Source organism: Gigantopelta aegis, chromosome 8 (genome assembly GCF_016097555.1).
Source record: "Gigantopelta aegis isolate Gae_Host chromosome 8, Gae_host_genome, whole genome shotgun sequence".
In the NCBI taxonomy this organism is placed as follows: Eukaryota; Metazoa; Mollusca; class Gastropoda; order Neomphalida; family Peltospiridae; genus Gigantopelta; species Gigantopelta aegis.
The window spans coordinates 6860037-6881238 of NC_054706.1; the positions used below are offsets into that span (position 1 = coordinate 6860037).

Sequence of the window (21202 nt, forward strand, 5' to 3'; positions counted from 1 at the left end):
TATCATATTAACTTTTTACATGCCTTCCATATTGTCATTTATTTTCTGTAGCTAACACATAGTTGCAATACGTCTTATGTGTATTATAACAGCTTGGGTTGCCATATAAGAGAAACGAACAACGGGAATCTGAATTTGCATAATCTATATTTAGTACCGATGTGTTTCCGTGTACTTTGAATGTTGAGGGGACAGGGTAGGTTGGGCAGAATATAATTTTTGTTGATGCAATTTTCAGGTAATGTTAATTAAAAAAATTTACAATTTTGAAATAAGATGTGGGCTACAAAATATATAATTTGTATTTATAATAAAATTTGTATGCATGATTAAGTTAATTATTTTTATGATTTAATAATTACTTTTATGATTTAATAATTATTTCATTTCCAAATAATATGTAATAATTAAACAATAGCAAAGTTGTTACTTTACAACTTCAAAATTGCAATAGTATTATTGTCATATCTTATATAGATGTAATGGCAACACTGAATACATTCTTTTATTCTTAAAACAAAATAGTTTTTTGAAATAATGAAATGCTTTTGTTTTTACAGATTGCAAAATTACCACATGATGTTGCCCTTCCTTACCGGTTGAATGCAGGCAAAAAAAAAAAAAAGCAATAATAAAATATAGCCATCCTCAGACCTCGACATCTAGGGGGAGCAATATCTCTCTCTACTTGCCCATCACACCTGAGATTAGTTCAAGAAGAATAATATATAGTTCCCTTTGGCACATGAATTTATATACATGTAGTATCAATATGGTAATATTTTAAATTGCCCCCCATAAACTACATTAGGGAGCAAATAATCAGTTCCCTCAGTTATTTTCATGTCGAGGTCTACAACCTAAGAAAACATAAGTGTTACCTCGTAGAACAAACGTGCAAATGTTTTAATAATAGGGTTTAACCTGGTATATTTAGTAACAAAACACAAAAACTTACCAGAGTAAATAATGGTTAATATATATATGTATAATATTGGTGTTGTTTTATATCTAGTCACAATGGATATTGCAGATATTTTCTTGTTCAGTCTTGTGCTGTATTGGAATTGTTATTGCAGTTCAATTTAAGTAATATCTACGAAACTAATTTTTAATAGTATACAGCTGGAGAAAGGAGGCAAATATGGTTGTTAATAAACTGATCTATATCGGTATGCCTTCTACTAGACTACACATATTTAACCTAAGTTGCTTTTAACCCGGGTTAAATTACCTCATGTAGATACACTTATGTAGCATATTCAAGGAAAATATATGAATGAGATAGTTAAATGCTATATTCTCCATGTCAAACAGTGTTTTCAAAATGGAAAACAAATATCAGATATGGCAGTTGACCATTCATTTTATTGCAGGTAATTTCTAAAGCAGATTACACACACAAACACACACACACACAAACACACACTGAACTGTAGAATACCATGAAACTACATATATATGTAAAAAGGTAAGTCCTCTAACTTGAACAAGTAAAATTTACAAATGTACCACAACCACCAAATTACACTGATCCACAATAGAATAGATTTTTAATGTATTTTTAGATTTATGTATATATGTATGTGTAGTGTTTTCCCTAGCTTGTTTTAGCATGGTGCAGCACCATGCCTCAATAGTCTAGCACCATCTTGCCTTAATTAGCACCATGCTGCCCTGAGATTAAATAAGCCTTTTTCACTAATTAATTCTAAAATTGCCTTTATAAAAACCCAAAAAGGTATTATTAATTAATAAAATATGCTTTTTACATCTTTTGCCATTCATTTATTAAAGCAAGCACATAAATTACATTAATGTTTATTTCAATTAATTTTTGTGTATTTTTAATGAAAAAAAGTGCCCCGAAAATGGTGAAAATGTCCCAAAAGTGGTCTACCATGCCTTGACAAATTTCTAGGGAAATCACTAATGTGTGTGTGTATATATATATATATATATATATATATATATATATATATATATATATATATATATTGTATGTATGTATATCCCAAACAAAAATGCATGCTTGCGGCTAGGTTGTTGCAAGGTAGTTACAAGATTGTTACAAGGTAGTACAAGCAATGCAAGCTATTTGCAAGCTAACATTTAGCTCGCGTAAGGTAGTCAGTATTTCTGCAAGCTTGCCGCATGCATGTTTTCATTTGTGAAAGCATGTGCAAGCTTGCTGCATGCATATCTTCAACTGTGCAAGCTTCCCGCAAGCATGTTTTCATTTTTGCTAGCTTGCTGCAAGCATATCTTTAACTGTGCAAGCTTCCCGCAAGCATGTTTTCATTTTGCAAGCTTGCGCAAGCTTGCTGCATGCATATCTTCAACTGTGCAAGCTTCCCGCAAGCATGTTTTCATTTTTGTAAGCTTGCTGCATGTATATCTTCAACTGTGAAAGCATGTCTACCCTTGTGGAGAAAAAGCTAAGTCCGAATCATTTTCATGGTTATTTTTTTTTTAATTCATAACTTCACATATGATTTATCAAATTCAGTGGGAACAGTGGCTAAACAACCAAACATACATGTTACATATTTAGATAGTATTTACAATAATAATTAAAACAAAATTAATATTAATACATACGAATGATAATACAATAAGGTTAAAACAGAATCATCTTGTAATAATTGGATTTTCAATTGGCCCCAAAAATAATAACATATGCATGGCCATGAGAGGATGACATGGGCCATGTTTGGTTGAAATTAGCCTGGTGGAATTTGAGAAGATGTTGAAAATGTCTGAGCCAATCAGAGGCCAGGGTGGCCATCTTGGATTTTGAATCAGCCACAAAAATAACAACACTTAGTAAGTCATGAGAGAATCATTTGGACTAAGTTTGATTGAAACCTGCCTGGTGGACCTTGAAAAGAAGCAAAAACATTTCTCTGTCAATCTAATATATATATATATATACACACACACACACATTAGTGATTTCCCTAGAAATTTGGCATATATATATATATATATATATTGAAACAAAGGCACACACATTATTTACCCTCTGCACCAAAGTAAATACTAAACACACGGAGAGGTGGGGGGGGGGGGGGACGACCTATATTTTCTTACTGCAGGCCTGCTACACACACATTTGTAAAAAAAAATAATAATAATTGAAGTTTTAAACAAGAATTTAGGCCTATATTATAATTATTATGTGTAATTTAGCAGTATAAACTTTTATTTTAAAATTAAAAAATAAATAAATAAGATGTAGTAGCTGTGGTATGGCAAAATAAATACAAGTATAGATAATATCCAAGCAACTAAGATTAAATGAAAAATAAAGACCACACAAATTTAATGATAAGGAATATACTCTTTATTCAAGAACTGAATGCATCGTTTTGTTGGGGGAGTTTTCATGGAAGATGATGGAATTGTGTATTTTATTTACAGTATAATGTGGGATTTTTATCACTGCACATGCTTTAACCATTTTGTTTGCTAAATTAATAACTGTTGGTGTCAACAAGCAACAACATTAAAGTCAACGTAGTCACATTCTGTGAGGGAAGCCATGGAATTCCATCAGGTTTGTCGTTTTAATGACCCTACCCACAAGCGGCGCCTAGTCTCTTCTTTTGGAAATTTGTAAAACGATATTTTTTTTAACATCATGTTATAGTTTATGCAGCCAACTGCACAACATGTGTTAGGCATCGTGACCGTTAACTGTTGTAAATGATCGACCAAAGTTGCCTCATTTCACTATCAAACCATACGTAACTAAGGAGAAGCTTCACCGCGTCACGTGATAAACAATGGCGGCCAGGGGGGGTCGAAGTACCCGTGTGTTCGGTTCCGAGAATGCAATCTATTTTGTTTTACATATTGTAGCTGAAAAATGTAGAATAATATTTCCATAAATATCCTATTCGTGTTTTTGTCATTAGGTGAATGCAGTTTGTGACATCGAAGGTACTTAAATAAGTTAAAATTTCTTAGCTACTTGAAAAGTTGACTGTCTACACATCTTACTGTGAGACTTGGAACGTAAACAAACGGTAGGTGGTGCATTACTTTAAAACAGGGGGAAATCCAAACTGGCACAACTTAACAGAGACAACGACTCAACAGGTGAGAGTATAAGTCCTTAAAAAAATATATATATACAACTCAAGATTGCAACTAATCATATTCATCATCATCATGAGGGGGGTCACCCGAAATATGCCCAAAACCGGCATGTTTAGGACTGACAACAATATTTGTGCTTCATATAAATTGTAAATCATATAATATTGATAAACTGTCAATAAAGTATATAAAAAAACCTTATTGGATACGATTTTGGCAGAAGTGAGGTTTTTTGATTGCGAAAAGGTTTTTTTGATTGTGGCATATTTCGGGTGACCGCTTACGGGCGACGACACATCACGCTGTGGGATAAATATCCGTACATTAATAAATATCCTGAATAAGAACTCACCACTAAAGACCACTAGTGCCTTAATAATCTACACAATCATGATAAAGATGGCATTGCTTATCGCACATATTTTAATAAAAAAAACCATGTTTTGATTACATTTTACAATATTTTAACATAAACGGAAGCGGAAATCAAGACCTGTTGCGCATGCGTTAGAAAATACCTTGTTTTCGTGACCACAAACCTCGATATAAGATTTCACATCATCATCATCATCATCATCATCAAATTATTATTACCATATTAAATGTATTATCATTTTTATTATTACTGTTTGTGTTGTTATAACTCTGGAATAAACTACAAATATAAATCATAACAAAAGAAACTAAACCATACCAAACAAACGTATTTAGTAGTAGTAGTAGTGTTGTTGTTGTTGTTGTTGTTGCTACTGCTGCTGCTGCTGCTTTTGTTGTACGAGTATTACCATTTCATTGTTGTTTCTGTCATTATAATTAAATTAAGTGTGTCTCTGAAATAGTTTAGACTACTCTTCTTCTTTTTTTAAAGCCCCAAAACAAACAAACAAATTTAACAAATGTATTTTTAATATATTTATTTGCACTCTTTGTGAGGCTTAGGCCTACCTATTATTAATACAAGTGCATAATATGAAGCAGTAACAGTGAACTAATAGCAGACACAATATTAGCTAATAGTTGGATCATCTGGAACTAGTGGGACCCTGTAGACTTACCATAATTATAGCATAGATCCTAATATATCATACTGTATATAATCTGAACGACAAAACAGTTATCATATAATCAATACCGTTTTTCTACAGAATGCCAAGTCAAAAGGACTGAGTGAGAGCACTCACGAACACTGAATCACTAAACACGAGGAGTACGGACAACTGCTCACCGGACAATTGCTCACCGGACAATACCTCACCGGACAATTGCTCACTGGACACCAATAAAGTGAGAAATAGGACAATTGCTCACCACAATTGCTGATTTTTTTTATCAATAAAATTTTATTTTAGGTTGAAATGTGTGTAAATGGTTGGGTGGGAGTCGGAATCTCTAATATTATCAGTGGGTATGGTAACCTCAGTTTATTAAACACCTTTAAATAAAATAACAAAAAATTAATTCTAAATCAGCTATATTTTAAACAAGTTCAGCACATCAGTTCAATAGAGTAATGATTAAAGGCTAAAAAGTAACTCAAAAACTTTAATTAAGTGAATTGTGTAATTAACACAACTTTGAAGTTGTGCCTTTAGAAATTCTATGTTTTATGTTCTTTTTTATTAACAAAAGAAAAAATATCAAAGGTGACCACGATTACCTAACTCCAATACCTTCTAAAAATTATATTATTTTTTATTAATAAAATAATAAATAAAATTTTATTAATAAAAAAAACCTAAAGGTGAGCAATTGTCCTATTTCTCACTTTATTGGTGAGCAATTGTCCAGTGAGCAATTGTCCGGTGAGGTACTTTCCGGTGAGGTACTGTCCGGTGAGGTATTGTCCGGTGAGCAATTGCCCTACATTCAAAAACGATGATGTTGTTATTCGAGTATTCCTTAGTTGAAATGCTTCTCTTTTTTTTTTAAATACAAAGCTAAATATATACATACATATATATATATATATATATATATATATATATATATATATATATATATATACATATACATATACATATGTGTATACGTATACGTATACGTATACGTGTGTGTGTGTGTGTGTGTGTGTGTGTGTGTGTGTGTGTATACAGAAGATATTGCAGTTGAAGTCTGTAATAAAACATTTCGTGGATGGGGCTAGTCTACATAATACAAAGTAGTGGACACGGAAATGACATTGGAAATGTCTTAACATTCCACTGTATATATTCACAAAGAAAAACGTTAAGCACCCCTGTAAATTTTACAATGACTAATAAAACAAGTGGTGCCATGAAATTACTCACAAAATGAGCTAAGAAAAAAGAATGTGATCTGTAACAACCTTTTGACAATACAAAAAACGGAACAATTCTGTTAGATTTTAGATTTCAACCACGATATTGTCGCATAATCACCGGTGCTGTTTTACGCCAAAAACATATCTTTTTCAAGTATGGAGCTGCAGAATTCATAAGACGACTTTAGGTGGCTATTTCTGAGTGAAAATGTCACTAGATGACCTCCGTAGTCCTAAGGTTCAGTCGCGAGTAAACCCGCCACGTGCCCTGCGTCTCATCCCTCCAGTTAAACGTCGGATATGCTGAAGGGGCAACTGCAGCCATTCCCAATAAAAAGCTGCTTCCAAGTCACACAGTCTGTACAGGTGGCTCCATTGCCTGTATAAAACGCCCAATGATGTCCCAAATGTGCGCCCAGCGGACTCAGATCTGGACTCATGGATGGTCAAGATATAGTCGTCACAGCGTTTGTCTGGAGGTAAGCTCTTACTGCCCTGGAACGATGATGTCTGGCGTTGTCATCCATGTACACAGGCCTTGTGGCGAGTGGGTGGTTGTCGAAATGGGGAATAACAACTGAATGTACTAATCACCTGTGAGATTGCCGTGTATGGTGACCAAGTCCAGCTTGCAGTCATGTGAGACATTCAAACCATTACTGAACCTCCCCCGTGCGGGACAGTTGGTCTGATGTTTCTGGGTGTATAGGCCGTATTTTTGTGCCCCCAGACTCTCAGTCCGTGACCTGGAGCAGGAATCTGCTTTCATCCGACCAATGGATTCTCCGCCATGACCTCAGATTCCAAGCCCATCCTGCTGAACCCCATGCCAAACGTATTCTCTGATGGTGATCTGTCAGTAAGGGTCTCCTGGGTGAGTCCTGCCGCTTTCAGGTCGTTTCTCAAGGTTCTGGAGGACAGACGTCGATAGTGCAGCCATTGGCGCTTCAGAGTGGGTTGTACTAATCGAAGCAGTGTTCTGTCTTCACGCTGTGGTGTCACGCGAAAAAGCATGGGAGGCATGGTGTGCTTGCCTGCTACAGTGAGTTTGGTCGTCACCGTCACGCATGAACGGTCACATTCTTTCGATGGAACATTTTACCATAGTTTGACACCCAGTAGCCGATGTATTTTTCGTGCTGGGGTGTCGTTTAACATTCATTCGTTCGTTCGTTCGTTCGTTCGTTCGTTCGTTCGTTCATTCATTCATTCATTCGATCATTTATTCGATGGAACACAATTCTTGTAATTACTAATAATCATCATTTACATTACAATTGCAATTACGTGTGACATATCATAATCCTTTATCTCAAGGGTTGTTTAACTTTCTTCCAATAATAATAGTCGTTACTTTGATATAATATATATATACATGTATATATACATATATTGTATCAATGTGAAGACTATTATTAAGAATATGCATGGCCTTTTTTTAATCGTCTTGTTACACCGTTGGATTTAAGTTTAAAAGCTTAACTACGGTTAGTTGGGTTTCCCTTTTGTGGAAGGCCGACTTGTTAAGTTCGCGGGCTGTCAAATACCAAGCGAAGTAGTGCAGTAGGTTCGAATTCTGCCAATGGACGCTTTGTGTTTTTTAATACTTGAAAGGTGGTAGGTTCATGCCCCAACTTAAAATGAATTCCTGATTAGTGAAGGTATAATCGAGGATCTATACTACACCGACCCCTGCCACTGGAGTGAGGGGACGGGATCTATCTCAGTCGGTAGGGCGCTCACCTGATCGAGCAGCTTTGGTCGTAGGATCGAACCCACTCAGTGGACCCATTCATAAACATCTGCTATTTGTATAATAATTATATTATACAAAATATTACTATTTTTATTTGTTATGAAATTTTTTATATTTTGTTATTATAAAAATTATTACTATAAAATAATTTTATGTGTTGTATGAAAAGTTAACTTAAACCATATTATTTTCTGGTGTTTTTTTTGTTTTGTTTTTTTCATTATACATGTATTTATATTTGTTTCTAACGTGTGTGATTTGGCTCAGTGTTTGGGTCAAAGGATCGAATTTTCTCGGTGAACCCATTCTCTGATTGCTTTTCCCGTCCCAACCAATTCCCAACGACTGGTGCATCAAAGACCGTAGTATGTGCTGTCCTGTCAGTGGGCGAGTGCATATAAAAGACCCCTTGCTGCCAATAGAAAAATTAATCATCGGATTGGATGTGAAACATTTGATAATTCTTAACATGTAATCTTCTTTATACTTAGTGTTGTGCTTAATTGGATACAAACATGAAAATAAGTATAAACAAACAAAAAGTATAAAAATGTAGCAGGGTTTTTTTTTATGAATACCACACGTGAAGAATTATTAAATATTTCACATCCAGTCGTGGCTACAGATCGCACCAAAGCTGAAGCGATCATAAAGGGTTTGCTCAAATTAAATATTCCCCAAAATAAGCAAGTAAAACATTTCCCTTCAAAATCAGTGGAATGTTAAGCTGCAATTAGATTAAAATAACTTAAGATGCATTATTGAACTCTTTTTCCGGCTGTTATTAACATTATTGCACTAAAAAGACCTTGGTGTGTTAAGAACAGACAAAAAACTTGTGCCCAAATTTGTATGATCTAAAGCCATTTTAGCCGATGATAAATTAATCAATATGCCCTAGTGGTGTCGTCAAAAAAACGAAAAACCTTTCAATTCAATATAGATGTTTTAACGTTAGTAATGTACCACACCATGTTCATATATTTGGTATGTAATACCTTGTTTGGAATATACTGTTCGGTTAATACATCTGTTTAATAACCGCTATATTTTATATTGAGACGCTTCGAAGGTACGTTGCTAATGTAAACCTGTTGCCAGTCTAGTTGTCGAGTGCTCGCTACCTGCTGTGTAAAAGTAGAGGGGGACGTTTCGGGATGTGTTACCAATGAAGGGGAAAACGACCTGCAAAAGACGAGGTTGTGCCGTGTGATGTCTGTATTGAAGGTACATATTTTTTTTGCTGAAAATATTAAAAATAATAGTAATAATAAATGAAGCAACGAAATATCATCTGCCACAGTTGCGTTGGTTAATCGCTAAATGCGATATGGATTAACGAGCCGGGTGAACCGACAGGTAAGCTAAACGAAATGTCACTCGGAACAATATGTACCGCAAGCTCAGACTTGTGTGCAAATCCAAATCTGGTTATCAAAGAAAGGGTAAGTAAACCATTCTACACAAGTGCGTGCTTGATAAAGATTAATAGCTTTATGGACAATAGTCCGGTTTTGAGGCACACACACCAGGTACTTGATAAGAATTAGAGAGAAAAGGTAACGGTAAAAATCGTGTCCTTAACAGTAACGAGTTTTGCTTCACTGCACAAAGATTGTGAAGGACTGGAGGAATCACTTAAGTGTTTAAATGTCTTTTTAGTGAGTCGAGGAGTGTTTATTGCTAAATGTTAAGAAGATAGGTATAATCTGTAACAGTTATCATCTGTAATCTGTAACAGTTGGGGCGAGACGTAGCCCAGTGGCACAGCGCTCGCTCGATGCGCGGTCGGTTTGGGATCGATCCCCGTCAGTGGGCCCATTGGGCTATTTTTCGCTCCAGCCAGTGCACGACGACTGGTACATCAAAGGTCGTGGTATGTGCTATCCTGTCTATGGGATGGTGCATATAAAATATCCTTATATAACCGTAAATACAATGTGTTAAATGTGTCGTTAAATAAAACATTTCTTTCTGTAACAGTTATTATCTGTGACAGTTATTATCTGTAACAGTTATTATCTGTGACAGGATGATCACTGTCAAATCACTTGACATACAGGACTTATAAGTTTTAGATATTCCTGCAGTGCCAAAGTAACAGGAGACTGGAGTTGTTCATTCACAATTTGGACGCTAGGGAGCAAAAGTGTATTATAGTGTTCAGAATATCTCTTTTCGTACTTCTGAAGTGTCTGGTCATCCTGTTTTTGTAATGGAAAGAAATCCATTTCAGAGACTCTTGTCTCACTCTATTTTAACTTTATCCAGATCAATGTGTTTCAGGTTTGTAGATTAACCAAACTTAAGAGTCCATTTTCATTAACTATAGGGTCTTCGCCTTTAATGTGGATTAGTGTTGATGGGTGTGTGAACATGAGAGGATGTTAAACATTTTATCAATTGGGTGTTCACATGGGATTTCTGGGTTAGCTAGAGTTCTTAAAATAATCACTGGCATGGGTCCCCATGCCTCCACCCCAATCACACCTCTTCCATCCCCATGCCTCCACCCCAATCACACCTCTTCTATCCCCATGCCTCCACCCCAATCACACCACTTCTATCCCCATTCCTCCACCCCAATCACACCTCTTCCTTCCCCATGCCTCCACCCCAATCATGTCATATCATGTCATAGGGTTTTACGTGCACATTCAGAACAAGCTGTTGTAGCGTACAGCTGTTGTGGGCACAAGAGCCGGCCTTGGCCGGCTCCTCCGTCCATGACAGGAAAGGTGGGGGGAGGGGAGAGGAGGGACCGCCTGCACTGGCAGGTGCAAGGGATCACCAGCAGCCCGATCAAATCGGCAGCAGGCGGGTGGGGGTGGTGGTGGTGCTATGGAATTTGAATGGAGCAGTTAAATGCCAAAGAGAAAAGGGTGCGCAATTTTGATTGAGGGAATTTGGCGCAATTTTTAACGGTCGGTCGAAAGGTAAATGGCCGAGCTAATATAGGTTTTGATATTAGTGAATCGAGAGTAGCTCGTTGATTTTAGACCTTTACGATGCTGTGGTGTCAATCCTTCCCCTCCAACCTTTTATATTTGTCCCCTGATTTGAAAGAAAGAAAGATTTGTTTTATTTAACGACGCACCCAACACATTTTATTTACGGTTATATGGCGTCAGACATATGGTTAAGGACCACACAGATTTTGAGAGGAAACTCGCTGTCGCCATTACATGGGCTACTCTTCCGATTGGCAGCAAGGGATCTTTTATTTGCGCTTCCCACAGGCAGGATAGCACAAACCATGGCCTTTGTTGAACCAGTTATGGATCACTGGTCGGTGCAAGTGGTTTACACCTACCCATTGAGCCTTGCGGAGCACTCACTCAGGGTTTGGAGTCGGTATCTGGATTAAAAATCCCATGCCTCGACTGGGATCCGAACCCAATACCTACCAGCCTGTAGACCGATGGCCTGCCACGACGCCACCGAGGCCGGTCCCCTGATTTGACTAATGATGTGGACGCCCTTCCCAATCAAGGTGGCCACCCCAGTATAAATTCCCGGCTATGCCATTGATGATTGGTAATGGTGTGTGTTTTGGGTGTGTTGTGTTGTGGGTGTGTGTGGGGGGGGGGGGGGGGGTAGCAATAAGCAAATTTGAGTTTTCTCCAGCTAGTCATTCATTAAAGGGATACATTTAACTATAAAGCCTAAAGGGAACTTTTTCTTGTTTTGAAGGTGCGAGTGCGAATAATTTTTACATGCTCATATACTACTAGAGTTTCGAGCATGTCCGTCCCAAACAAACACAAACATTCTAAGGGAAAAGGGTAAGCGGGTGTATGAGAAATTTTGGTTTATGCATCCCTGGGAAGGTTCATATTTACAGATGGATAGATGAGCAGATGGATTTATTAAAAGTTGTATGTACATCTGACAATATTCATATGTTGGATAGACAGATGGATGGATGAATAGATGGAATTTAGAGTTGTATGTACATCTGACAATATTCATATGTGGATGTGTTGGGATAGACAGATGGATGGATGAATAGATGGAATTTAGAGTTGTATGTACATCTGACAATATTCATATGTGGATATGTTGGGATAGACAGATGGATGGATGAATAGATGGAATTTAGAGTTGTATGTACATATGACAATATTTACATTTGGATGTGTTGGGATAGACAGATGGATGGATGAATAGATGGAATTTAGAGTTGTATGTACATATGACAATATTTACATTTGGATGTGTTAGGATAGACAGATGGATGGATGGATAGATGGAATTTAGAGTTGTATGTACATCTGACAATATTTACATTTGGATGTGTTGGGATAGACAGATGGATGGATGAATAGATAGAATTTAGAGTTGTATGTACATATGACAATATTTACATTTGGATGTGTTGGGATAGACAGATGGATGGATGGATAGATGGAATTTAGAGTTGTATGTACATCTGACAATATTTACATTTGGATGTGTTGGGATAGACAGATGGATGGATGAATAGATGGAATTTAGAGTTGTATGTACATATGACAATATTTACATTTGGATGTGTTAGGATAGACAGATGGATGGATGGATAGATGGAATTTAGAGTTGTATGTACATCTGACAATATTTACATTTGGATGTGTTAGGATAGACAGATGGATGGATGAATAGATGGAATTTAGAGTTGAATGTACATCTGACAATATTCATATGTGGATATGTTGGGATGGACAGATGGATAGATGGAATAATAAGAAGTAGATTTGTTGTTAGCTGGCCATATGCATGCATGCAGACCTATTGGATTCAGGTATATATGTTTGGCATGATTTTGTATTAATAAAGTGGATGGGTGACATAGATGTTGTGCAAACATTGAAAATTACTGTTAGAGCCATTTTTGATACTTGAAATTAGAAGTTACTGACATTCTTTTGTTATAGAATGTCCATTTTCGTACATCTAATGTTCAACAGACTAATGCTTGGCAACATAACCATTATTTATCAGAGGTACGTGCTTTTGTGTAAATATGAAAAATGCATCTTGGGGTATTACAAACACCAGGATGACCTGAAACACTTCAGTTGTACAGAAATGGATGTTATTTAAACAATAAAATGTCCGTAATTTCTATTTTAAATTATCGGAAATGGCTCCAATAGTAAAAAATAAGTTGTAGTGTTTAAAAACTAGGGTCAGTTACTTTAAGATCAGTGGTTTAATCTCAGCTCCACCAAGGAGGCTTTACGGTTATGTGAATTAGGTTAATTAATCTAAGTACTGCTTGCTGCAGCTAGTTTTCTTTTATTCTGTCATGCACAACACTGAGGTTAATTAGACATCCAGGTGTTAACGACTTTGTTAAGCAGGTAAAGCTGTTGGACCTCTTTGATGTGATGTATGGTGTTTTTACATTTGAAGATCTGGCAGAGAACTGGATGGATGGATGTTAGCTGTGTTTGACATTTATATACCTCTAATACATGTACTATTCCACTTGTGTTAGAACTGGATCATGCCGCTATGAGAGCTACACAGGTACAACTAGTTTCATATTTAAATACAAAACTGATTTTGGTTATATCCATTTAGATTCAAGCATTCTGTCCTAGGCACACACCTGGGCTGTCTGTCCAGGACAGAGGGTTAGTGGTTAGTGAGAGAGAAAAAAAGAATGAAATGCTTTATTTAACGATGCACTCAACACATTTTATTTACGGTTATATGGTGTCAGACATATGGTTAAGGACCACACAGATTTTGAGAGGAAACCTGCTGTCGCCACTTCATGGGCTACTCTTTCTGATTAGCAGCAAGGTATCTTTTATTTGCACTTCCCACAGGCAGGATAGCACAAACCATGGCCTTTGTTGAACCAGTTATGGATCACTGGTCGGTGCAAGTGGTTTACACCTACCCATTGAGCCGTGCGGAGCACTTACTCAGGGTTTGGAGTCGGTATCTGGATTAAAAATCCCATGCCTCGACTGGGATCCGAACCCATTACCTACCATCCTGTAGACCGATGGCCTAGCCACAACGCCACCGAGGCCGGTAGTGTGAGAGAGAAGTCAGCGTTGTGGTTTTACACCCATTAAGTTCGCTTGGGTGGGAGCCGGTACTGGGATCCCATGTGATCATTTCTGTAATCCAAAGCCAAATAACAATAAATAAAACGTGTTGAGTGCATCGATAAATAAAACATTTCCTTCCTTCATTTCTGTAAAGACCCTTAGCTATGTACATAGTGTACAAAACTATGCACATGTTTTGGACATTTAGGCACCTTTTAGAATACTGTACGTAAATTTAAAACACTGTACATAATTTATTCACTGCAAAAATGTTAATGTGGATGTTTTAATACCAGGTAAGCTGAAATACATGCAAGCATTGGAGGATCCCCCTCACCCATTTAAAGTGAACTTTTTGATGACTTTTTTCTGTTTTTAAATTCATCATCCACAATATACGACACTAAATTGCCATGAAAACACATCTCTGAACATCTTTATTTCAAAAATTTCCAGAGTGCATACCCCAAACTCCCATACAGATCTTGCTTACTTCAGGATCTTGGCATATTTGCCTTCGACAAACTCAAATTGCCCCTTTTTTTTAAAGTTTGTAATACCCTATCGCCCCCATGCCCGGTTTACAAAATGATAGATCCACCCCTGACATGTAGATTGCAGTGACCGGTTTGGTTAAGTAGTATGGTAAAATACTTAAGTTGTTATCGTGCAGGAGTGTTGTTAATAATTCATTCAATAACTGTAGGTGTTATACATGAAGCATTATATTATGAAAGAGACCTTTTATGAATTGTGAGTTGGAACCAGTACAATTTAATACTTGTACTGGTATTTAGTATGAGTAATGAAATATATAATAACAGAAGCCAGTGTTGAGGCCTTGTTTGGGTTGTGAATTATACACACTATACACCAAATATTGAACTATTGAAATATATGTTGGCCAGTGTTGAGGCCTTGTTTGGGTTGTAAATTAAAACCATGAAATTGAAATACAGTTGAACCCCGTCAGTGCTCGAGAAAGTGTTCGACCCATCGGGTAGTTCAACCTAACCATTTGGTCAACATCGGACATTCCGTAACATCAGTTACAAAGTTGAATTAGATACAAATTATGTAATACATGTAAGTGCCCTGAAATAAAATAAATCAATGGCAAATTCGTAATCTGTATTTACATGAATTTATTACTAAACAATTTGAATATTTTAACAATAAAAAAACCCCTAGCACTGTCCACTTTCCAGAAATGTAGTCATGTTCAAAGTAATGCTTTATGCTGAGGCCTGTTCGTGCCTGATGTGTGCTCATTACTCATCTGGCTAGGGTAGATTTTGACACAGTTAATTAACTGTGATTAACTGGGACTCTGGACCAGTTAATACAACAATCCAACTGATTAGGTTACACACCATCATTAAGTTGTCTATGCAGTTCAATGCAACTACTGCCTCAGATCAGAATAAATAGTGTCAAAAGCAGCATGGTGAGGGCCGGGACATAGCCCAGTAGTGGTGAAGTGCTCGCCCAGTGCAATGTCGGTCTGGGATCAATCCCCATCGGTGGGCCCAATGGGCTATTTCTCATTCCAGCCAGTGCACCACGACTGGTATATCGAAGGCCGTGGTATGTGCTGTCCTGTCTGTGGGATAGTGCATATAAAAGATCCCTTGCTACTGATGGAAAATGTAGCGGGCTTCCTCTCTAATCTTGACTATATGTCAAAATTACCAAATGTTTCACATTCATAAGACAATGATTAATAAATCAATGTGCTCTAGTGGTGTCGTTAAACAAAACAAACTTTAAAAAAAAAAATTAGTATGATATCACAAGGAATAAAGTGATGACCACTTTTTGAAGCTTTAGTTACTTGTTAAGTGGCATGAAAAAAATTGATACAAACTGACCACAAACATTGTTAGTTGTCCATCCATAATTCAGAGCACATTCTCATTTGGCTCCACTGTACCCATCCATATACATATGACCACCTACCACACTTGGGGGCTGGGTTTGTCCATCCATAATTCAGAGCACATTCTCATTTTGCTCCACTGTACCCATCCATATCTCTATGACCACCTACCACACTTGGGGGCTGGGTTTGTCCATCCATAATTCAGAGCACATTCTCATTTTGCTCCACTGTACCCATCCATATCCCTATGACCACCTACCACACTTGGGGGCTGGGTTTGTCCATCCATAATTCAGAGCACATTCTCATTTTGCTCCACTGTACCCATCCATATACATATGACCACCTACCACACTTGGGGGCTGGGTTTGTCCATCCATAATTCAGAGCACATTCTCATTTTGCTCCACTGTACCCATCCATATCCCTATGACCACCTACCACACTTGGGGGCTGGGTTTGTCCATCCATAATTCAGAGCACATTCTCATTTTGCTCCACTGTACCCATCCATATCCATATGACCACCTACCACACTTGGGGGCTGGGTTTGTCCATCCATAATTCAGAGCACATTCTCATTTGGCTCCACTGTACCCATCCATATCCATATGACCACCTACCACACTTGGGGGCTGGGTTTGTCCATCCATAATTCAGAGCACATTCTCATTTGGCTCCACTGTACCCATCCATATCCATATGACCACCTACCACACTTGGGGGCTGGGTTTGTCCATCCATAATTCAGAGCACATTCTCATTTGGCTCCACTGTACCCATCCATATCCATATGACCACCTACCACACTTGGGGGATGGGTTTAGCTCAGTCACTTGAGGTGCTTGCAGCGCAGGATTGAATCACCTCTATGGATCCATTCAACAGATAGGGTTGTTTGTTTCCGTTCCAACCAGTGCACCACAACTGGCCAAAGGCTGTGGTATGTGCTTTCCTGTCTGTGAGAAAATGAATATAAAAGATCCCTTGTGGCATTAGGAAAAGTTAACTGGGTTTCCTCTGATGACTACAACTACAAGTCAGAATGACCAAAGGTTTGACATTCACTAGCTGATGATTAATAAATCAGTGTGCTCTAGTGGTGTTGTTAAACAAAAGAAACAAACAACCATACCACACTTTGAAATCCTGTTACATACAGGCGCAGATGGGTGTGGAGTGGGGGTGTCCAAATGTGATGACTGATCTCTCCTTTTACACAGAACAGTTAATATAATCACTTTTCTCCTTAAGGTTATGGTCGGTTTTTAAAAAGGAGGGGGGTCCGGACTCCTGGACACCCCCCCCCCCCTGGATCCGCTACTGACATAGTATTAAATAACAATAACAAATACTTTCCAAAGACTGGGTTATTTAAATATTACAACGGTCAGTCTACCATGCCTGTAATCATCAAAGAAAACTTTGAAAAAAGCATTTATCAATGTTTAATTTATTTCGAAATGAAGACCTGTTTCCTAAACTGAACTATATTGAGCTGGTAACAAATGGTGGTTTAGGGCCATTACCAATATTATACCAGTTTGAATGTTGCATAGTACCAAAGAAGAGAGTTCCGTGTCAAAGTTCAATGTACATTGTCAAATATTTACGGAGTAAAAGCAGCTATGGGTGTGATTGGTTGTAATATGTGACATCGATTATTTGTGCAAATACTATTATCCATTGACAATAAATAAATACACTTTTATTTGTCATACAGTTGTTATGCAGTATACACCAGAGGTTGAAACTAATGCTGGGTACCCCCCAAAATGGAACTGCTATTTTCAGCAAAAATGACGGTTGCTATTAAAAACATTAATTAAATCTCTTAAATGATACGTGACCCCCCATTTTCTTGCTGGTAGATTAGATGTGAGGTGCCACACTTTTTATTGCTGTACTTCCTGGGTGTGTTGATACACTGCTTATATCAGTTTTATTAGTAAATGTTAACATTATCAGCAGTAGGAATTGATTTGGTCTATTAGAACCTGAAAGGTCCAATACTGTGTGTATATGCATGTGTAATAGTTAGTAATGTGACCCAGTTTGATGTGAGATTGTATAACAAACATGTAACTATGTACTTAGTGATATGTCACAGTTTTAAGCCAGGTTAGAACATGTACAGCAAAGTACTGTTAACTGTTGGTAATGTGTAACATATTTGTACAATGTGTTTTAGGGTTACACATAAATACACTGTACTTGAACACTGCCTGGATCTCTAACAGCTACATATTTCAAATAGCACCATGCACCTGAAAATATAAAGATAAGGGTCTTGACTATAATGTAAGTACACAGGTGTAGTAAGAAGTTTGTTTTGTTTAATGACACCACTAGAGCACATTGATTTATTAATCATTGGCTATTGGATGTCAAACATTTGGTAATGTTGACATATAGTCTTAGAGGAAACCCGCTACGTTATTCTAGTAGTAGCAAGGGATCTTTTATATGCATCTTCCCACAGACAGGATAGCACATACCCCAGCATTTGATATACCAGTTGTGGTGCACTGGCTGAGACGAGAAATAGCCCAATGGGCCCACTGACAGGGATCGATCCCAGACTGACCATGCATCAAGCGAGTGCTTTACCACAGGGCTACGTCCCACCCTACAGGTATAGTAAGTCTGTTTACTGATTCATTTACAGCTCATCAGTCATTGGTTAATGTTATTTCAATTATCATACAAGCATGCAGGGCCGTAGCTGTGGGGGTGGGCAAGGGGGAAGTTGCCCCCCTAAGAAAAAAATCCGGTAAAAATAATAGAAACTTACTGGTTATTAATATTGACATTTAAGTATGTAACCTCCCTGAAATGGCTGCAAAATGGTATTGCAGAGCCTCTAGATTTCAAAATTTCCTGGGGGCCATAGCCCTGGATACCTCTAGTGTCTTGCACCTTCCATGATCATTCATTCCAGGAATACATCTCCCCCCCCCCCCCCCCAAAAAAAAAACACCAAATCCTAGCTAGGGCCCTTGCATGTCCTAACTAATAGCTGCCGGGTATGAATTATACAGCTGGGTCTTGAATGGTATAATGGTTAAGCCATCAGACTAAAGGCTAGTGGTTGCTGTGTTAGCATCCCAGTACTGGCTCCCACCCAGAGCATGTGTAACGAGTCAATGGGTAGGTGTAAGGCCACCTCACTGACTTCTCTCTCACTAACTCACTGTCCTGGACAGACAGTCTAGATAGCTAACGTGTGTGCCCAGGACAGCATGCTTGAACCTTAATTGGATATAAGCACCAAAATAAGTATAAACGAATGAACAAATAGTACCAGGATCAACCGTACTACTGACAAAATAGAAACCCACGGCGTGTGATCAGGTAGTTACAGAAAATCAACCAGGTTTCAGAGATTTGTAGTAATTATATTTTTTCATAATTTTTAAGATTATGATAAAATGAATGTCATTAATTATGCAAAAAATGTATTGAAATTTAGTTTTAATTTTATGTTGTATGTCATTATAAAACTGCAGTTTTTATATTTCTATAGCCTGTAAGTATAATCAGAAGTCCTGTAATAAAAAAAGAAGAAAAGTGTTTAATATCCTGTTACACCTGTGCATGTGTGTACATGTATAACATGTAATTATAAAGAATAATTCAGTGTTGGTAATGATAACTTGGAGGTGTTATTGGAGAATGTGTAAACATGTACTACATAATTAAGTTGGCAATTTGCCATACAGTTAGTTTACAGAATATGTTTGTTTGTTTTTTGTTTTTTGTTTAAATTTTTTATGGAGGTTGGAGTGCATGAGGAGAAACATAGCAACAGTCAGATTTTAAAAATTTGTTGGGGAACCTATTGTGAGAAAAAGAGTGAAATATAAATTGTTCAATATTAGTATTATTACTGCAGTCAAGCAAAATGTCTGAAAAATCTTGAAGTCCTTGTTTAAAGTGACTATCTCAGATTTACTGCCATTGTAAGTTTGTTTTGTTTAACGCGACTATCTCTGATTTACTGCCATTGTAAGTTTGTTTTGTTTAAAGCGACTATCTCAGATTTACTGCCATTGTAAGTTTGTTTTGTTTAACGCGACTATCTCAGATTTACTGCCATTGTAAGTTTGTTTTGTTTAAAGCGACTTATCTCAGATTTACTGCCATTGTAAGTTTGTTTTGTTTAACGCGACTATCTCAGATTTACTGCCATTGTAAGTTTGTTTTGTTTAACGCGACTATCTCAGATTTACTGCCATTGTAAGTTTGTTTTGTTTAAAGCGACTATCTCAGATTTACTGCCATTGTAAGTTTGTTTTGTTTAAAGCGACTATCTCAGATTTACTGCCATTGTAAGTTTGTTTTGTTTAACGCGACTATCTCAGATTTACTGCCATTGTAAGTTTGTTTTGTTTAACGCGACTATCTCAGATTTACTGCCATTGTAAGTTTGTTTTGTTTAAAGCGACTATCTCAGATTTACTGCCATTGTAAGTTTGTTTTGTTTAAAGCGACTATCTCAGATTTACTGCCATTGTAAGTTTGTTTTGTTTAACGCGACTATCTCAGATTTACTGCCATTGTAAGTTTGTTTTGTTTAAAGCGACTATCTCTGATTTACTGCCATTGTAAGTTTGTTTTGTTTAAAGCGATTTATCTCAGATTTACTGCCATTGTAAGTTTGTTTTGTTTAACGCGACTATCTCAGATTTACTGCCATTGTAAGTTTGTTTTGTTTAACGCGACTATCTCAGATTTACTGCCATTGTAAGTTTGTTTTGTTTAACGCGACTATCTCAGATTTACTGCCATTGTAAGTTTGTTTTGTTTAACGCGGCTATCTCAGATTTACTGCCATTGTAAGTTTGTTTTGTTTAAAGCGGCTATCTCAGATTTACTGCCATTGTAAGTTTGTTTTGTTTAAAGCGACTATCTCAGATTTACTGCCATTGTAAGTTTGTTTTGTTTAAAGCGACTATCTCAGATTTACTGCCATTGTAAGTTTGTTTTGTTTAAAGCGACTATCTCAGATTTACTGCCATTGTAAGTTTGTTTTGTTTAAAGCGACTATCTCAGATTTACTGCCATTGTAATTGTAAGTTTGTTTTGTTTAAAGCGACTATCTCTGATTTACTGCCATTGTAAGTTTG

At 37.1% G+C, this 21202-nt stretch overlaps 2 protein-coding genes across 2 annotated transcripts in view; one reads left to right on the forward strand and one right to left on the reverse strand.

The window, feature by feature from the left end:
* LOC121380122 (kelch-like protein 2) overlaps positions 1-4589 on the reverse strand; it is a 37484-nt gene extending 32895 nt beyond the window's left edge. Inside the window, exon 1 of the mRNA XM_041508894.1 lies at positions 4457-4589. The gene's annotated coding sequence lies outside the window, so the exon portion shown is untranslated. The remainder of the gene's footprint in view (positions 1-4456) is intronic.
* Positions 4590-7406: 2817 nt separating this feature from the next.
* LOC121378692 overlaps positions 7407-21202 on the forward strand; it is a 74802-nt gene continuing 61006 nt past the window's right edge. The window contains exons 1-2 of the mRNA XM_041506976.1: positions 7407-7427; positions 9243-9368. Coding sequence (XP_041362910.1) covers positions 7407-7427; positions 9243-9368 — 147 coding nt within the window. The remainder of the gene's footprint in view (positions 7428-9242; positions 9369-21202) is intronic.